At 37.4% G+C, this 18,636-nt stretch overlaps 1 protein-coding gene across 3 annotated transcripts in view; it reads left to right on the top strand.

The window, feature by feature from the left end:
• The window catches only part of SOX30 (SRY-box transcription factor 30), a 52,647-nt gene that overhangs the window by 10,338 nt on the left and 23,673 nt on the right, over window positions 1-18,636 (top strand). For 2 of the 3 annotated variants that reach the window (XM_077137532.1, XM_077137531.1), the window contains one exon: window positions 1,503-1,995. The exons of the other annotated variant lie outside the window; for it this stretch is intronic. In XM_077137532.1, coding sequence (XP_076993647.1) covers window positions 1,503-1,995 — 493 coding nt within the window. The remainder of the gene's footprint in view (window positions 1-1,502; window positions 1,996-18,636) is intronic. 3 annotated transcript variants of the gene reach the window in all.

The raw sequence follows: 18,636 nt of genomic DNA, 5'->3' as shown, positions 1-18,636 counted from the left end.
CTTAGGACAGCTTCATTTAGAACTTGCTCCTGTGTTACCTCTGCTTCACAAAGTCAGAGGCCATCTCAAAACACATGGGTATATCCTTTAAATCCCTACTTCCAGTTTAAGAGGAACATTATCTGATTTATCTGGTGGGAAGGAAGGAGGGGAAGAATAGGAGGGTCTTATCTGGATATGGTTGAGAGAAGATACACATTGATTTCTGCCTCTGACCATCTTCTAACCACAGAGTCTGTCTTATACTGCATCTTCTTTATTAGCAGAGACCTAAGTGCATTGGAATAAACTGAATTATGACCCAGTTGCTAAGGCCTCTATCTGTATGTCTTTAGAAAAGTTTAAGTTTAGGCTAGTTGCGTCATCTGGATAATTCAGCAATTCAGTCAGCAGTCCTCTCACCTACAGGAACAGAAAAATCATACATTCAATTATTTCATTTACCTTTCAAAATTCTGATTCATCCATTATGCCCTGCTGCAGTAGTATTCCTTTTATATGTGTCACAAATTGCTGATTTTTGACAAGTATCATTTTCACTTGAGAATTTCCTTCTGTGTTCACATTGAATGCAGTAAGTGCAATAATTTTGTTAATTATTTTTATCACTTAAATTTTATCAATTAAAAATTTAAAAATTAAGTGCCATTTATAATTTAGCTGAAGTTTATTGTGTTTATTATAATCAGTTTAATACAGAGAAGTTACAAAATAGAATGACCCATACCTCTACCTAGATACCCCTGTTGATATTAAAAATAAAGTTAATATATTTAGATAATAGAAAACTAAAACAGTACTGTTAAGTACTGCTGGCACTGACCCTGCTCCCAAATTACCACTCCTTAAAGGTAGCCACTGTTAGTAGTTCATGTTATTTCATTTAGAACTGTATTTATGTGAATACCAGCGTTTGTGTATTCATTCTTTCAGTCAATCAAAATTTTTTCCACTCATTTACTCATCCACAAAATATTTAAGGATCTACTTTGTGCCAGGTGGAATTTTGTGCTCTGAGGATACAGAAAGGTATTCTCAGCTCGTGGCACTTAGAGTCTGGTTGGGAAAAAGAGACAGAAAATGTAAGTAAGTAAGCAAGGCAGCCTCAGTTTGTTAAAAATGCTGTCAGGAAGGGGGTGCAAAGATAGTTCAGTGGTAGGATTCTTGCCTGCCAGGCGGGAGACCCAGTTTGATTACCAGTCCATGCACTTCCCTCAAAAAAAACAAGCAAAAACAAACAAAAACAAACAAACAGAAATTTCAACATATGGTGCTGCAATACTCACATGGAAAAATAATGAAATGTTTTGACCCTGCCATACAGCATACAAAAAAAAAATGCTATTAGGAAAATAGAGTAATTGCATTTTGTGAAATAAATAGAGTAATTGGATATAAAGTAAGGTGGTTAGTGAAGGCCTCTATTATTAAATTCTGTTGAAAAATGGAAAACATGGTATGACTCAATTAATGCCTGACCTGTGCTATTTTTATTTCTAAAGGTGAAGCCCCACCTGCCATCCAGCTGCCCACACCTGCAGTCCAGCTTCCAAGCCCCATCACACTTTTCCAGCCGAGTGTCTCAAGTGCTGCCCAGGTGGCCGTCCAGGCTTCAAGTATGCCTCTCCACCCAGCACTCCCACCACAGCGCTTTGCTGGGCCTTCCCAAACGGACACTCATCGACTGCATTCCACATCCAGTTGCTCTGTGAAGAGACCCACCCCTGTCTCTCTGGAGAGCACCAGCAGGATTCCAACTAGTGCAAGCACTGCCTATGCCAGATTTGCAACCTCGACTATCCAGCCTCCCAAGGAGTATCCTAGCGTTTCCACTTGTCCCAGAAGTGCTTCAATCCCCCAGGGTCCTCCCATTCCACACTCACATGTTTACCAGCCTCCTCCTCTAGGCCATCCAGCCACACTGTTTGGGACACCTCCACGATTCTCTTTTCATCACCCCTACTTCCTACCTGGACCACACTACTTCCCGTCAAGGTAAGTGAACAGTTTTTTCCCATTCACCTAAAAATACAGTTATGATATTTTTCTTCTGAAGATACCTCTTTTTTACTGAAAAGGGGACTTTCTTAATTCTGCTTGAAATCTTTAATTTAGATTAGAGGCTAAGTAGACACCTATGCAGTTAGCATAAATAAATGAAGTGGACCAGATGAGGATTGAGAGCTAGAGAGAGTACAGTGCCCCATCTAATGGGGAGAAGCTGCTACTCACCTCCAACCAACTGTTGCCCTATGAGTATACAGGTCCCAATGTTGTCAGATCTGATTTTCATGAGAAACAGCTTCAAGGGACATCCCCTTACTGTATGGAGTTGTACTTCTCAAACTTTAATGTGAATATGAATCACCTGGGGTCTTGGTAAAATACAAATTTTTATTCAGTTTAGTCTGGGTAATTAGTAATATACTCTACTGGAATATAGTAGGCCTAATATTCTGCATTTCTAGCAATCTCTCAAGTGATGCCCGTTCTGCTGGTTAGAGGAGGATATTTGGTCTAAGGAAGGTTAAATGTCTTGTCCGAAGTTACATTCCATTGAGTGCCCTTTTTACCAAACTAGAAAATTTTGTTTGTTCTAGGAAAACAAAGTGTTCCCTAGATGATAGAAAAGTGCTAAGGACACAGCTGGAACTTTATAAATGAGTAGGTTTGAGAAGACTTGGCCTTAGTTAGAACCCTGAAGTGACAGACTATTTGTAAAAATTTTAGTACCTGTTACATAATTCCTTTCGCAATACAGGGAAGGCTTGGACAGCATTTACTTACAGGAAGGGAAGAAAAGAGGTAGCTAGAATGGGTATGTCCCACAATCTCACTCTGGTTATTGTTTTCGTTGTTGTTTGGTTGTTGTGTTTTTTTTAGCATTACGATAGGTATTTTTTTTAACATGTAATTCTCACAACAATCTTGTGACTTGGTTGTAATACAACTCACTTTTTCTGATAAATTGAGACTCAGATGTTAAATCACTTTGCCAATATCATACAACTAAGTGGCAGAGCAGGTAGTCAGATTTAGCTTTGTCTGTCTAATTTTGAATCCCATGTATGTTTGTTTTACTACATCAGTAAGACTTCTCAATATAAAAACTCCTCTTGATAGGCAGCTTTTAGTTGCTAGCAGAGAATCATATGGAAAATATTTATTTTTGAATGGAAAATTCATGTAGTCATGTTGGTTTTGGGGCAGGTAATGTTTCCTTATGTATTAAGTAGATTAAATCACAGGAAGTCAATCTTCTATACTCATGACAGTCTTAGGATTTGGCTGTTAATATATAAATTATGTAACACTTTAAAGAACATTTTAAAAGAAATAAAGTCCTTAGAAGGCAGAAATTCTACCTTTTTCTTTAATACCATTATTGCTAATTAATAATGATGCTATTGAAGGAACCAAATGGAGTGAATAGCTACCGAGTAAATAGTATTATATTGAATTTTATTTCATTTAAGAATAGCAAAGCAGCACGTCAGCTATAAATATTAAGCTACCTGCAGTTTTCCAAAACAGACTAGTCTTATAAGTTGTTCCATTGCTTTTCTGACCTATATCTGTATGTATCTAATAATAATTTCCCGAGGAGATAGATTATCTAATTATGTGTGTTTATTTAAATAGTATGTTTCCTTAAAATCCAACATGGATAAATGGCAAGGTTAATTAAATGATTCTCAATTTTTTCATTGACTCTTCTCCAAACTAAAAAGGTAATCTTTTATAATGAGTACTTTTTCTCTAATTTAATTCATGTAAGTGTTTAATTATTCAACCATTTCAACACCTTAATCCTAATGGATGCTTGAGCTACATATCTATATTTTCTTTTTGCTGGATAGTCCACTTCGCCCCTGTGTATGTAGAGTAAAAATCAAGGATGTTATGTGGTTTCCTCAAAGAGTAGTTTAATAAAACAGATGGATTCTCTGAATGTGATCCCCAGCTCTGAGGGCTAACTTCTTTTTCCCACTTTTCTAATCTTAAACATCTTCATAATGTACTTAGTTGAAATTCTTTTTATTACATTAATTCCTTAGATTAGTCCCTTTCTCCTTCTCTCTTCCTCCCCCATTCTTCTTTTTGATAAATATTTATGTGTTTATATTCAAAGGAGATGTCTAGGGTCTTTTCTCTGGTGACCATTGATAATGTTTTTTTAAGAAAATATTTTTTTAAAAAATAGATTTCATTTACGGACATAGAAAGGTTATAAAAGATATGAGGATACATTAACTTGAAATATCTAGACAACATAATTGTATATGGGGGAAAGATAAAGTCAAAGAGTTCCTGAATTTGTTGGAATATATAGCACTTTCACTGTAAAACTTTAAGCAAACAGATCAAAGGTTAAAAGTAATTATTCTTAACCTTTGTTTGGGCACTGACCTGTTTGAGAATCTTATTAACGTTATGGACCCTGTGCTGGTTTGAAAGGATGTGTGTCCCTTAGAAAAGCCATGTTTTATACTAATCCCATTTTGTAAAGACAGCCGTTTCCTCTAATCCCTATTCAGCATTGTATGTTTGAAACTGTAATTAGATCATCTCCCTGAAGATGTGATGTAACCAGGAGTGGTGTTTAGCTAGATTAGGTGATGACATGTCTCCACCCATTTGGGTGGGTCTTGATAAGTTTCTGGAGTCCTATAAAAGAGGAAACATTTTGGAGAATGAAGAAAATTTGGAGAGAGCAGAGAATGCTGCAGCACCATGAAGCAGAGAGTCCATGAGCCTGCGACCTTTGGAAATGAAGAAGGAAAATGCCTCCTAGGGAGCTTCATGAAACTGGTAGCCAGGACAAGAAGCTAGCAGATGATGCTGTCTGCCATGTGCCCTTCCAGATGAGAGAGGAACCCTGACCGTGTTCACCATGTGCCCTTCCACTTGAAAGAGAAACCCTGAACTTCATCAGCCTTCTTGAACCAAGGTATCTTTCCCTGGATGCCTTAGATTGGACATTTCTGTAGACTTGTTTTAATTGGACATTTTCTCCGCCTTAAAGCTGTAAACTAGTAATTTATTAAGTTCCCCTTTTTAAAAGCCATTCTGATTCTGGTATATTGCATTCTGGCAGCTAGCAAACTAGAACAGACCCTCTCCCCATAATAATGCACACCTAATGTTTTAGTGGGGAATTTATACTCCCCAAATATGGTACACTTAGCTAACATGGAAAACCTTCTGCTACATCTAGAAATGTTGAATTTAAATATGAGTAGTTTATTGCCTAGCTGAATACACCAAAAAGGAAAAACATTCCAAAGTACCAAAATGACCAGCAAACTAAAAACTATTTGCAATGACTCTGTAAGTTGTTTTCAGATTCAGAAATAAACTCAGTGGTTATAGACTTGGGATTTAATGCCTATGTAAAAAGAAGAGATGCTCAGGGTGGGGAGTGGAACCTGAAACTTCTCCATAAAGCCAGGACCCTAGAAGGGCTTTTCAACTGTGATTAGAGGAATAGAAAAATTCTACCACAGACTCAGGGAATGATTGAAGAGAAACTTGTTTTTAACCAGGGATCTAGATGGAAAAAAAAATTTCCCATTAGAAATCAACATCCCAAAGTGTACTACACAGAATATAAAATCATCCCATCCACGTGATATAGAAATATTTAAGTTTTTCTGAAAAACTAACATATAAGTTGGTCCTGGGCTCATGATTATACTGGGCATCTGATCTAGAGTAACATTTCCTCCATCGAGGGCACTTAGGATTTCCAAAGGAGGAAATTGCCATTAAAGAGGAACTTTTAAAAAATTACAGAAAATGAGGAAATAATTCATTAAGAACAAAAGTCAGCAGATACTACAAACAGGAGAATTAACATCTCAAGACTGAGATAATTGAAAATCAGAAAGAGACTAAAAATGGTTAAAGAGGATGTCTGTTCTAGCCAATATGCAACAATAGGAACTGAATTTACCCTCCTATTTAAAACAGTAAAAAAAGTCAAAATATATGAAATAGTGGTTTTCAAGACCCTGGACATCAAGTAATGAAGGTCAGTGATCCCTGAAATACAGGAAACTAATGAAGTGTGCCCTATAATTTACCCAGCTACCACCTTGAGAGACTTCCAGACCACAGTGCAAGGAGGAGGAACCAAACAGAGCTTGGCAGACTTTTGAGTTGAGGAGACAGAGCTATGAGTCCAGTGAAACCAAGGCAGCTAGAATTTGCCGCAGCACAAGTACCAGAGAGAAGAAAGCTACACAGAGAACTCCAGAGATTCGCATATAGTCCCTCATGAATATTCAGCAGAGTATTGATTAGTGTATACTGGCAAGGAAACTACCCAAGACTGATAAACCACTTGAAAGGTTTAAAGGTAACAATGTCCAGAACTCAGACAGAGCTAGGAATAGTGCCTTTTCCCATCAACCATATTGGAAAACCTACATGAGGAATTGAGTAGAATATGCAGAAGGATCTTGCTTCAGTTAGTCCTAGACTGAACGCTGCTGTAGTCCCATCTAAAAAATCTTAAAAGCTACACCTGAAATGATTAAACTGTTTCTCAGTAATTAAACTGTACCCCAGAAGAAAGAAAATAGGGCTCCTTTCCTCTTAGCTCTAAAGCAAGAGATTTGGTATCTCACAGGGAGGAACTGCATTTCTCCTCCCCTTTAACTCTGAGATGAAGAGATTAAATTCATGTTGAGCCCTCCTCTTCAACTCTTTAATTTGTGGTGAGGATGGCCGTTTGCTGGAGGCTCCTTTCCTTTTCCTAGCCCTTACTTGTAGGACAGCAGCTTAACTCCATGCATGGCAGGCAAGAGCATTATAACTCCAATCCTCCTAACACCAGCTCACTCATAGGACAAAGGTTCAATGCTAGAAGAAGCAAGCTGAAAAGACCAAAAGCTACCACTCCTGCCTAGCATCCAGAGTTGTGGCTCAGTGTTTTTTTCCAGGGGGAGAGCCAGTCCGTTAGAAAAATGAGCTCTGAAGCTCTCCCAAAGGAACTGACGTTATTTGAAACTGTTTGGCTAAGTTCAAGCCTAAAGGTTCAAAAGAAAAAAAAGAAAGTAGATTTTGGTGGTAAGCAAATAAAAGGAGGATGATAACTTCTCTTGAGAGTACCAGGCTAACCACAGGTCAGCTAGTTTACCAGAAACAACATCTCCTTTCTCTACTCATTTCATTTAAGTTAAGAAAAGCCTTCTTGGGATCAGAGTAACCTTCCATGACTGGGTTCAAAAAAAAACCTCTGTTTTAATTTAATTGGGTCATACCATGTAGCAATTAAAAAAAACAGGCCATGAAAACTGCCTGGGAGAAAGCCAAGATGCTGGTTTGACAGATGAAGACTTCAAGTATACTTAAACAATTAATATAAACTATACTTAAAGAAGTAAAGGAAACTAAATGACAATGTTTCATCAAGTAGAGAATGTCAATAAAGCTATAGAAACTATAAAACAACCAAATGAAAATTGTAAGGTTGAAAAACAAAATGAAAAATTTAGTAGAGGGGTTCAGTAGTAGAATTGAACTGGCAGAAGAAATAATCAGCAAACTGGAAGAAAGAGATTATGTAATCTGAAGATCACAGAGGGAAAAAAATAAAGAAAAATGAACAGAACCTCAGAGAAATGTAGGATCCATTAAACAATCAAATATGTTTAATAGAAATACCAGAAGGACAGAAGAGATAAAAGGAGCAGAACATGTATTTTAAGAAGTAATATCTGAAAACTTCCCAAATTTGATGAAAAACATTAATCTACATATCCAAAAGCTCAACAAACTCTAAGTAGGATAAATACAGAGATCCACTTTCAGAAAATGCTGAAAGATGAAGGCAAAGAGAAGCTCTGAAAGCAGCAAGAGAAAAATGATTCATCACATAACAATATTAACAATATTAACATCTAGCTTTTCATCAGAAACAGTGGAGGCCAGTAGACATAGTCAAAGTGCTGAAAGAAAGAGAAAAAGCCAACCAAGACAGTTATATCCGGTGAAGCTATCTTTTAAAAATGAAGGCAAAATAATGACCGTCTCACATAATAATAAATGGAGAGAATTTTGTGTTTGTAGATCCAAAAGTCAAGTTAATACTGAAGGGAGTTCTTCAGGCTGAAAGCAAGTGACTCCTGATGCTATATGGAATCCACATGAAAAAGCTAAGCAGCCCAGTAGAACTAAATATGTAATTATAAAAGACAATATAAATGCATATTTCTTCTCCCTCTCTTAATTGATACAGAGAGTAGTTGTAGTGCATCAAAATCATTATCAAGAACGACGAAAAATAATCTACAGAATGTTAGAAAATATCTGGAAACCATATATATGATAAGGATTTATATCTAGAGTAGATAAAAATATCTCCTACAACTCAACAACAAAACACAAACAACCCAATTTTAAAATGGGCAAAGAACTTGAATAGAAATTTCTCTAAAAGATGCACAGATATCTAATAAGTACATGAAAGGATGCTCAACAACATTAGTCATTCAGGAAATACAAATCAAAACTACAATGAGATACTATTTTACACCCATTAGGATAGCTATTATTAAAAAGGTGAAAACTAACAAGTGTTGGGGAAGATATTGAGAAATTGGAACCCTTGTGCATTGTTGGTGGAAATGTAAAATGGTGAAGCCACTGTGGAAAAAAAATTGGTGGTTCCTCAAAAAGTTGACCATAGAATTACTGTATTACCTGACCTTCCCATTCCTGGCTATATACCTCAAAGAACTGAGAGCATGAACTCAAACAGATACTTGTACATTGATGTTCACAGCAGCATTATTTGGATAGTCAAAATATGGAAATTACCCAAATATCCATCAGTAGATGAAGGGATAAACAAAATATGATATATACAGACAATGGGGTAGTATTCAGCTGTAAAAAGGAATGAAGTTCTTATACATTTTATAGTATGGATGAACCTTGAAAACCTCATGCAAAGTGAAACAAGCCAGACACATAAGGATAAATATTGTATGATTCTACTTATATAAATTATATAATAAAAGCAAATTCATAGAGCTGGAAAGTAAAGTTTACCGAGGTTTGAGTAAATTATTGCTTAAAGGAATAATTTCTATTTTGGGTGATGGAAAAAAGTTTTAATAATGGATGGTGTTAATAGTAGCACATCGTAAATATAATTAATGCCTCTGAATTGTATACTTAAAAATGGCTAAAATGGCAAATTTTATATTATATATATGGTACCACAATATAAAAGCAACTGTATAAAAAAAAGTGTATATAATTGCATCATTGGGTCTATACATGAGGAAATGTAATATATTTGACAATAACAACACAAAGGAAGTGGTGGAAGGAAAATAGTTTTGGAGCAATAAATGACACTAGATGGTAAATCAAATCCACAGGAACAAATGAAAAGATTCAGAAATGGTAAATAAGGTTATTATAACAAACTCTATAAATATTTTCCTTCCTTTCTCTTCCTAACTAATTTAACATACATAAAATTATATAAAGTAATATAATAATATGTTGGATTTGTAACATATATAGCTTTAATTTGTATAAAGAGTAATAGCACAAAAAGAGGAAAAGGAAATATTTCTATTTATATTTCTACATTATATAATATTTCTACATTTCTATTTATTACTAGAATTAATTTAATATAAATCTGATGTAGATTCTGATAAGCCCTAGAATAACAACTAAGTAAATAACTCAATATAGTGAAAAAAGTCATTAAAGGAACTAAAATGTTACACTAGAAAAATTGGCTTAATGTAAAAGAAAGCAGATAAAAAGAAATAGAGGAAGAAAAACAAAATTTGAGGAAGAAAACAAAAAATAAAGTGGTAGACAAATTCAACTATATCAATAGTGCTATATCAATAATAGCATTAAATGTGAATAGATTACACAATTCAATCACAAGGCTGATATTTCCATGTTGGATTTAAAAAAATAAACAAGACCCAACTATGTTCTGTCTACAGGAAATACATTTTATATCCAAACTTTTCCATAAAACAGAAGAGAAAGAAACACTTCCCACTTATTTATTGTGCCCATAATTATTACCCTGATTAAAACAAGAAAAGTCAACACAAGAAATGCAAAGCTTAGGCCAACATCTCTTATGAATACAGATAAATACAGTTGAGTAAAAAATGCTCAACACAATACTAGCAAGTTGAATCAAGCAATATGTAAAACAAATTATATACCATGACTTGGTGGGAATTATCTCAGGAATTCAAGGATGGTTAAGCATTTGAAAATCAATTAATACAAAACACAATATCAATAGAATAAAGGACAGAGCTGCATGATCATCTCAATAAATGCAGAAAAAAATCATTTGACAAAATTTAGCACCCCTTGAGTGGGAGGGACCAAGATGGTGGCTTAGCAATGTGTGTGTTTTAGTTCGTCCTCCAGAACAGCTACTAAATAACCAGAAACAGTACTGAACAGCTCCTGGAGCCACGTCAGTGACCAGACACACAGTGTATCCCAGTCTGAAAGGACCGGCTGCAAGCCTCCCCAGAACCATGAGTTCTCCAAGGCATGGCGGCCAGTGCCCCTCCCCCACAGGCTGCTTCCCAGAGGGGAAAGGAAAGAGACTTTAACAGCAGCAGGGGCTGAGCCCAACCAAACACCAATTGTGGCATTAATTAACAAATTCTGACTACTAAAAATAAGCCCCCAGCTCAGGTGAACCTGGTCAAAGCAAAGGTCGCTCATTAGGCTAATGGAAGAAGGAAAAAAGAAAAGAAACAGAGGTTTATGTGACTGTGTTTCTACAAAGGGTTGACTACCTCTGGATTCAGTGGCAGGACTTCTCAGGCTGTAACTGCTGCAGGCATAGGCAAAAACAAGCTCATTTCAGGGCTTGTCTCGAGCCTGTGTCTTCCCCAGGGGAGCGGTGAAGTCTAACTCAGGTGGAATCCCTACCTCAAGGAATTCAGACACCAGGGCTTGGTAATTTGAAGCCATTAAAACCAGCCTACAACCTCTCCTTTGTCTCCACTACCATGCCCCCAGCAGTGAGAGTCTGCTTAAGTTAAAGGTACCACATCATCTTATGCTGGTGGGACCTGCAGGCAGACAAGCACCTCATACTAGACAGGATAAGAAAAACAGAGTCCAGAGACTTCACAGGAAAGTCTTTGAACTTGCTGGGTCTCGCCCTCAGGGAAAACCGATGCAGGTGACTCCTTCCCCCTAATAGAAGGCCAGTTTGGTCTGGGAAAACCTGGCTGGGGTCTATAATACCTACGTAGACTCTCCTAAGGGTGGGGGGAAAATGGCACCATGCAAGCGGGGCAAAAAACAGGAAAACAAGAACCGAAAAATTCTCCTCTGTTATACAAAACCTAAACTAGAGGTCCAGAAAAAGCTGAACCGAATGTCAAAGAACAGGTAGACAACAAATTCATCCAGCAAGAAAACCCTAGATAAAAGAAGTGAAAGCAATCTCCAGAATAAACTAATTAAGGTAATTAAATGTCTAGACGCCAGCAAAAAATGACAAATCACACCAGGAAAATTGAAGATATGGCCCAGTCAAAGGAACAAACCAACAATTCAAATGAGATACAGGAGCTGAAACAATTAATTCAGAATATACAAACAGACATGGAAAACCTCATCAAAAACCAAATAAATGAATTGAGGGAGGATATGAAGAAGGCAAGGAATGAACAAAAAGAAGAAATCAAAAGTCTGAAAAAACAAATACAGAACTTATGGGAATGAAAGGCAAGGTAGAAGAGACGAAAAAAAAAAAAACAATGGAAACCTACAATGGTACATTTCGAGAGGCAGAGGATAGGATTAGTGAACTGGAGGATGGAACATCTGAAATTCGACAAGAAACAGAAACTATAGGGAAAAAAATGGAAATATATGAGCAGGGAATTGAATGACTCACTGCGCATGTACTCAGGGAATTGAATGACAACATGAAGTGCACAAATATACATGTTGTGAGTGTCCCAGAAGGAGAAGAGAATGGAAAAGGAGGAGAAAAACTGATGGAGGAAATTATCACTGAAGATTTCCCAACTTTTATGAAAGACTTAAAATTAGACATCCAAGCAGTGCAGCGTACCCCAAAGAGAATAGATCCAAATAGACGTACTCCAAGACACTTACTAATCAAAATATCAGAGGTCAAAGAGAAAGAGAGGATCTTGAAAGCACCAAGAGAAAAGCAATCCATCACATACAAGGGAAACCCAATAAAACTATATGTAGATTTCTCAGCAGAAACCATGGAAGCGAGAAGAAAGTGGAATGATATATTTGAATTACTAAAAGAAAAACTTCCAACCAAGAATTCTACACCCAGCAAAATTGTCCTTCAAAAATGAGGGAGAAATTAAAACATTTTCAGACAAAAAAATCGCTGAGAGAATTTGTGACCCAGAGACCAACTCTGCAAGAAATACTAAAGGGAGCACTACAGATATGAAAAGACAAAAGAGAGAGGTGTGGAGAAGAGTGTAGAAAGGAAGACTAAGAGTAAAGGTAAAAAGAAGGAAAATTAGATATGACCTATAAAATCCAAAAGGCAAAATGGTAGAAGAAAGTACTACCCATACAGTAATAACAGTAAATGTTAATGGATTGAGCTCCCCAATGAAAAGACATAGATTGGCAGACTGGATTAAAAACAGTACCCATCTATATGCTATCTACAGGAAGCACATCTTAGACCCAAAGATATACATAGGTTGAAAGTGAAAGGTTGGGAAAAGATACTTCATGCAAATAACAACCAGAAAAGAGCAGGAGTAGCTATACTAATATCCAACAAATTAGACTTCAAATGTAAAACAGTTAAAAGAGACAAAGAAGGATACTATGTACTAATAAAAGGAACAATTCAGCATGAAGACATAACAATCATAAATATTTATGCACCGAACCATGAGGCAAACACTGAAAAGAGAAATAGACACATCTACCATAATAGTTGGAGACTTCAACTCCCCACTCCCATCAACGGACAGAACATCTAGACAGAGGATCATTAAAGACACAGAATTTGAATATTACAATAAATGAGCTAGATTAAACAGACATTTATAGGACATTACACCCCACAACAGCAGGATACACCTTTTTCTCAAGTGCTCATGGATCATTCTCAAAGATAGACCATATGCTGGGTCTCAAAGAAAGTCTCAATAAATTTAAAAAGCTTGAAATCATACAAAACACTTTCTCAGATCATAAAGGAATGAAGTTGGAAATCAATAATAGGCAGAGCACCAGAAAATTCACAAATACGTGGAGGCTCAGCAACACACTCTTAAACAACCAGTGGGTCAAGGAAGAAATTACGAGAGAAACCAGTAAATATCTCGAGGCAAATTAAAATGAAAACACAACATATCAAAACTTATGGGATGCAGCAAAGGCAGTGCCAAGAGGGAAATTTATTGGCCTAAATGCCTATATCAAAAAAGAAGAAAGGGCAAAAATTCAGGAATTAACTGTCCACTTGGAAGAACTAGAGAAAGAACAGCAAACTAACCCCAAAGCAAGCAAAAGGAAATAAATAAAGATTAGAGCAGAAATAAATGAAATTGAGAACATGAAAACAATTGAGAAAATCAGTAAAACCAGAAGTTGGTTCTATGAGAAAATCAATAAGATTGATGGACCCTTAGCGAGGTTGGCAAAAAGAAGAAGAGAGAGGATGCAAATAAATAAAATCAGAAATGGAAGAGGAGACATAACCACTGACCCTACAGAAATAAAGGAAGTAATCAAAGGATACTATGAACAACTTTACGCTAATAAATACAACAATGTAGATGAAATGGACGGGTTCCTGGAAACGCATGAACAACCAACTTTGACTCAAGAAGAAATAGATGACCTCAACAAACCAATCACAAGTAAAGAAATTGAATTAGTCATTCAAAAGCTTCCTAAATAGAGAAGTCCAGGACCAGATGGCTTCACATGTGAATTCTACCAAACGTTCCAGAAAGAACTAGTACCAATTCTCCTCAAACTCTTCAAAAAAATCGAAGTGGAGGGAAAACTATCTAATTCATTCTATGAAGCCAACATCACCCTCATACCAAAACCAGGCAAAGATATTACAAAAAAAGAAAACTACAGACCAATCTCTCTAATGAATATAGATGCAAAAATCCTCAATAAAATTCTAGCAAATCGTATCCAACAACACATTAAAAGAATTATACATCATGACCAAGTAGGATTCATCCCAGGTATGCAAGGATGGTTCGACATAAGAAAATCAATTAATGTAATACACCACATCAACAAATCAAAGCAGAAAAATCACATGATCATCTCAATTGATGCAGAGAAGGCATTTGACAAGATTCAACATCCTTTCCTGTTGAAAACACTTCAAAGGATAGGAATACAAGGGAACTTTCTTAAAATGATAAAGGGAATATATGAAAAACCCACAGCTAATATCATCCTCAATGGGGAAAAATTGAAAACTTTCCCCCTAAGATCAGGAACAAGACAAGGATGTCCACTATCACCACTATTATTCAACATTGTGTTGGAGGTTCTAGCCAGAGCAATTAGACAAGAAAAAGAAATACAAGGCATCAAAATTGGAAAGGAAGAAGTAAAACTATCACTGTTTGCAGATGATCTGATACTATATGTCGAAAACCCTGAAAAATCCACAGCAAAACTACTAGAGCTAATAAACGAGTACAGTAAAGTGGCAGGTTACAAGCTCAACATTCAAAAATCTGTAGTGTTTCTATATACTAGTAATGAACAATCTGAGGGGGAAATCAAGAAACAAATTCCATTTACAATTGCAACTAAAAGAATAAAATACTTAGGAATAAATTTAACTAAAGAGACAAAAGACCTATACAAAGAAAACTACAAGAAATTGTTAAATCACAGAACACCTAAGAAGATGGAAGGACATACCATGTTCATGGATTGGAAGACTAAATATAGTTAAGATGTCAATCCTACCTAAATTGATTTACAGATTCAATGCAATACCAATTAAAATCCCAACAACTTTCCAGAAATAGAAAAACCAATAAGCAAATTTATCTGGAAGGGCAGGGTGCCCCGAATTGCTAAAAGTATCCTGAGGAAAAAAATGAAGCCGGAGGTCTCACGCTGCCTGACTTTAAGGCATATTATGAAGCCACAGTGGTCAAAACAGCATGGTACTGACATTAAGATAGATATATTGACCAGTGGAATCGAATTGAGTGCTCAGATATATACCCTCTCATCTATGGACATTTGATCTTTGATAAGGCAGTCAAGCCAATTCACCTGGGACAGAATAGTCTCTTCAATAAATGGTGGTTAGAGAACTGGATATCCCTATGCAAAAGAATGAAAGAGGACCGTATCTCACACTCTATACAAAAGTTAACTCAAAATGGATCAAAGATCTAAACATTAGGTCTAAGACCATAAAACAGAGGAAAAGGTAGGGAAATATCTTCTAAATCTTATACTTGGAGGCAGTTTTATGAACCTTAAACCCAAAGCCAACAGCACTGAAGAAAGAAAGAAAGAAAGAAATGGGAACTCCTCAAAATTAAACACTTTTGTGCATCAAAGAACTTCATCAAGAAAGTAAAAAGAGACTTCCGGAGAAGATGGCGGCTTAGTAAGACGCGCGGATCTTAGTTTCTTCTCCAGGACAGCTACTAGGGGAGTAGAAACGATACAGAACAGCGCCCAAAGCCACAACAGAGATAAAAAAGACAGCGTACCCCATCCTGGAACGGCTGGCTGGCTGAGAGAAGCCGCTTGGGTGAGATCGCCGAGGCGCGCGGGCTTCACCGGGTGGGGCGGCAAGCGGCCGGAGTCACTCCCTTCCCCCTTCCCGGGCCGGCTGGGAGAATTGGAGAGGCGGTCCCCTGAAACCGCGGCGGCTGGCGCCCACACCACGCGCGGCCCCCCGGACCAACTGAGAGAATTGGATCGGAAATACCCAGGCCGCGGAGAACGGTGACGGGTGGGGGAGGCCCCTTCCAAACCTGTGACTCCCCGGGAACTTGCACTCTCCCGGGCGGGCCGCTGCCGCTGGCGCCCTCCCGCCACGCTTGTCGCCCGGGAGACTAGGAAATTCGGACGGGCGCTTTCCCGGGCTGCGGCGGCCAGCAACCCTCCCCACATTCGGACCCTGGGCCGGCTCGAACCCTTCCAAGCCGCTTCGGCTAGCGAGCCTCCCGGACGGCGAGAGTTTTCCAAAGTTAAAGGTCCCACAGCACCTTTTACTGGTGGGACCCGCAGACAAACGTGTGCCACGAGCGCCACCTACTGGGCAGGATAAGAAAAACAGAACCCAGAGATTTCACAGAAAAATCTTCCAAACTTTTGGATCCAATACCCAGGGAAATCTGTCTAAATGCGCAGACGCCAACAGAAGATAACGGATCACGCTCAAATAATTGAAAATATGGCCCAGTCAAAGGAACAAACCAATAGTTCAAATGAGATACAGGAGCTGAGACAACTAATGCTGAATATACGAACAGAAATGGAAAACCTCTTCAAAAGCGAAATCGATAAATTGAGGGAGGACATGAAGAAGACATGGGCTGAACATAAAGAAGAAATAGAAAAACTGAAAAAACAAGTCACAGAACTTATGGAAGTGAAAGACAAAGTAGAAAAGATAGAAAAAACAATGGATACCTACAATGATAGATTCAAAGAGACAGAAGATAGAATTAGTGATTTGGAGGATGGAACATCTGAATTCCAAAAATAAACAGAAACTATCGGGAAAAGAATGGAAAAATTTGAACAGGGTATCAGGAAACTCAAGGACAATATGAACCGCACAAATATATGTGTTGTGGGTGTCCCAGAAGGAGAAGAGAAGGGAAAAGGAGGAGAAAAACTAATGGAAGAAATTATCACTGAAAATTTCCCAACTCTTATGAAAGACCTAAAATTACAGATCCAAGAAGTGCAGCGCACCCCAAAGAGATTAGACCCAAATAGGCGTTCTCCAAGACACTTACTAGTTAGAATGTCAGAGGTCAAAGAGAAAGAGAGGATCTTGAAAGCAGCAAGAGAAAAACAATCCATCACATACAAGGGAAACCCAATAAGACTATGTGTAGATTTCTCAGCAGAAACCATGGAGGCTAGAAGACAGTGGGATGATATATTTAAATTACTAAAAGAGAAAAACTGCCAACCAAGACTCCTATATCCAGCAAAATTGTCCTTCAAAAATGAGGGAGAAATTAAAACATTCTCAGACAAAAAGTCACTGAGAGAATTTGTGACCAAGAGACCAGCTCTGCAAGAAATACTAAAGGGAGCACTAGAGTCAGAACCGAAAAGACAGAAGAGAGAGGTATGGAGAAGAGTGTAGAAAGAAGGAAAGTCAGATATGATATATATAATACAAAAGGCAAAATGGTAGGGGAAAATATTATCCAAACAATAATAACACTAAATGTTAATGGACTGAATTCCCCAATCAAAAGACATAGAATGGCAGAATGGATTAAAAAACAGGATCCTAGGGCGGGCCGCGGTGGCTCAGCGGGCAAAGTGCTTGCCTGCTATGCCGGAGGACCTCGGTTCGATTCCCGGCCCCAGCCCATGTAACAAAAACGGAGAAACAGAATACAATAAAACAAGAAAATGTTTAAAGATGTTTCCCTTTCTTCCTTCCTTCCTTCCTTCTCTCTGTCTTTCCTTTAAAAAAAAAAAAAAAAAAAAAAAAAAAAAAACAGGATCCTTCTATATGCTGTCTACAGGAAACACATCTTAGACCCAAAGATAAACATAGGTTGAAAGTGAAAGGTTGGGAAAAGATATTTCATGCAAATAACAACCAGAAAATAGCAGGAGTAGCTATACTAATATCCAACAAGTTAGACTTCAAATGTAAAACAGTTAAAAGAGACAAAGAAGGACACTATATACTGATAAAAGGAACAATTAAACAAGAAGACATAACAATCATAAATATTTACTCACCGAACCAGAATGCCCCAAAATACGTGAGGAATACACTGCAAACACTGAAAAAGGAAATAGACACAAATACCATAATAGTTGGAACTTCAATTCCCCACTCTCATCATTGGACAGAACATCTAGACAGAGGATCAATAAAGAAGTAGAGAATCTGAATATTACTATAAAGGAGCTAGACTTAACAGACATTTATAGGACATTAAATCCCACAACAGCAGGATACACCTTTTTCTCAAGTGCTCATGGATCATTCTCAAAGATAGACCATATGCTGGGTCACAAAGCAAGTCTTAACAAATTTAAAAGGATTGAAATCATACACAACACTTTCTCGGATCATAAAGGAATGAAGTTGGAAATCAATAATAGGCAGAGCACCAGAAAATTCACAAATACGTGGAGGCTCAGCAACACACTCTTAAACAACCAGTGGGTCAAGGAAGAAATTACGAGAGAAACCAGTAAATATCTCGAGGCAAATTAAAATGAAAACACAACATATCAAAACTTATGGGATGCAGCAAAGGCAGTGCCAAGAGGGAAATTTATTGGCCTAAATGCCTATATCAAAAAAGAAGAAAGGGCAAAAATTCAGGAATTAACTGTCCACTTGGAAGAACTAGAGAAAGAACAGCAAACTAACCCCAA

This window comes from Tamandua tetradactyla, chromosome 20, assembly GCF_023851605.1.
Source record: "Tamandua tetradactyla isolate mTamTet1 chromosome 20, mTamTet1.pri, whole genome shotgun sequence".
Lineage (NCBI taxonomy): Eukaryota > Metazoa > Chordata > Mammalia > Pilosa > Myrmecophagidae > Tamandua > Tamandua tetradactyla.
Note: the sequence above shows the minus strand (reverse complement) of the source record. Positions and strands in the feature narration are given on the sequence as shown.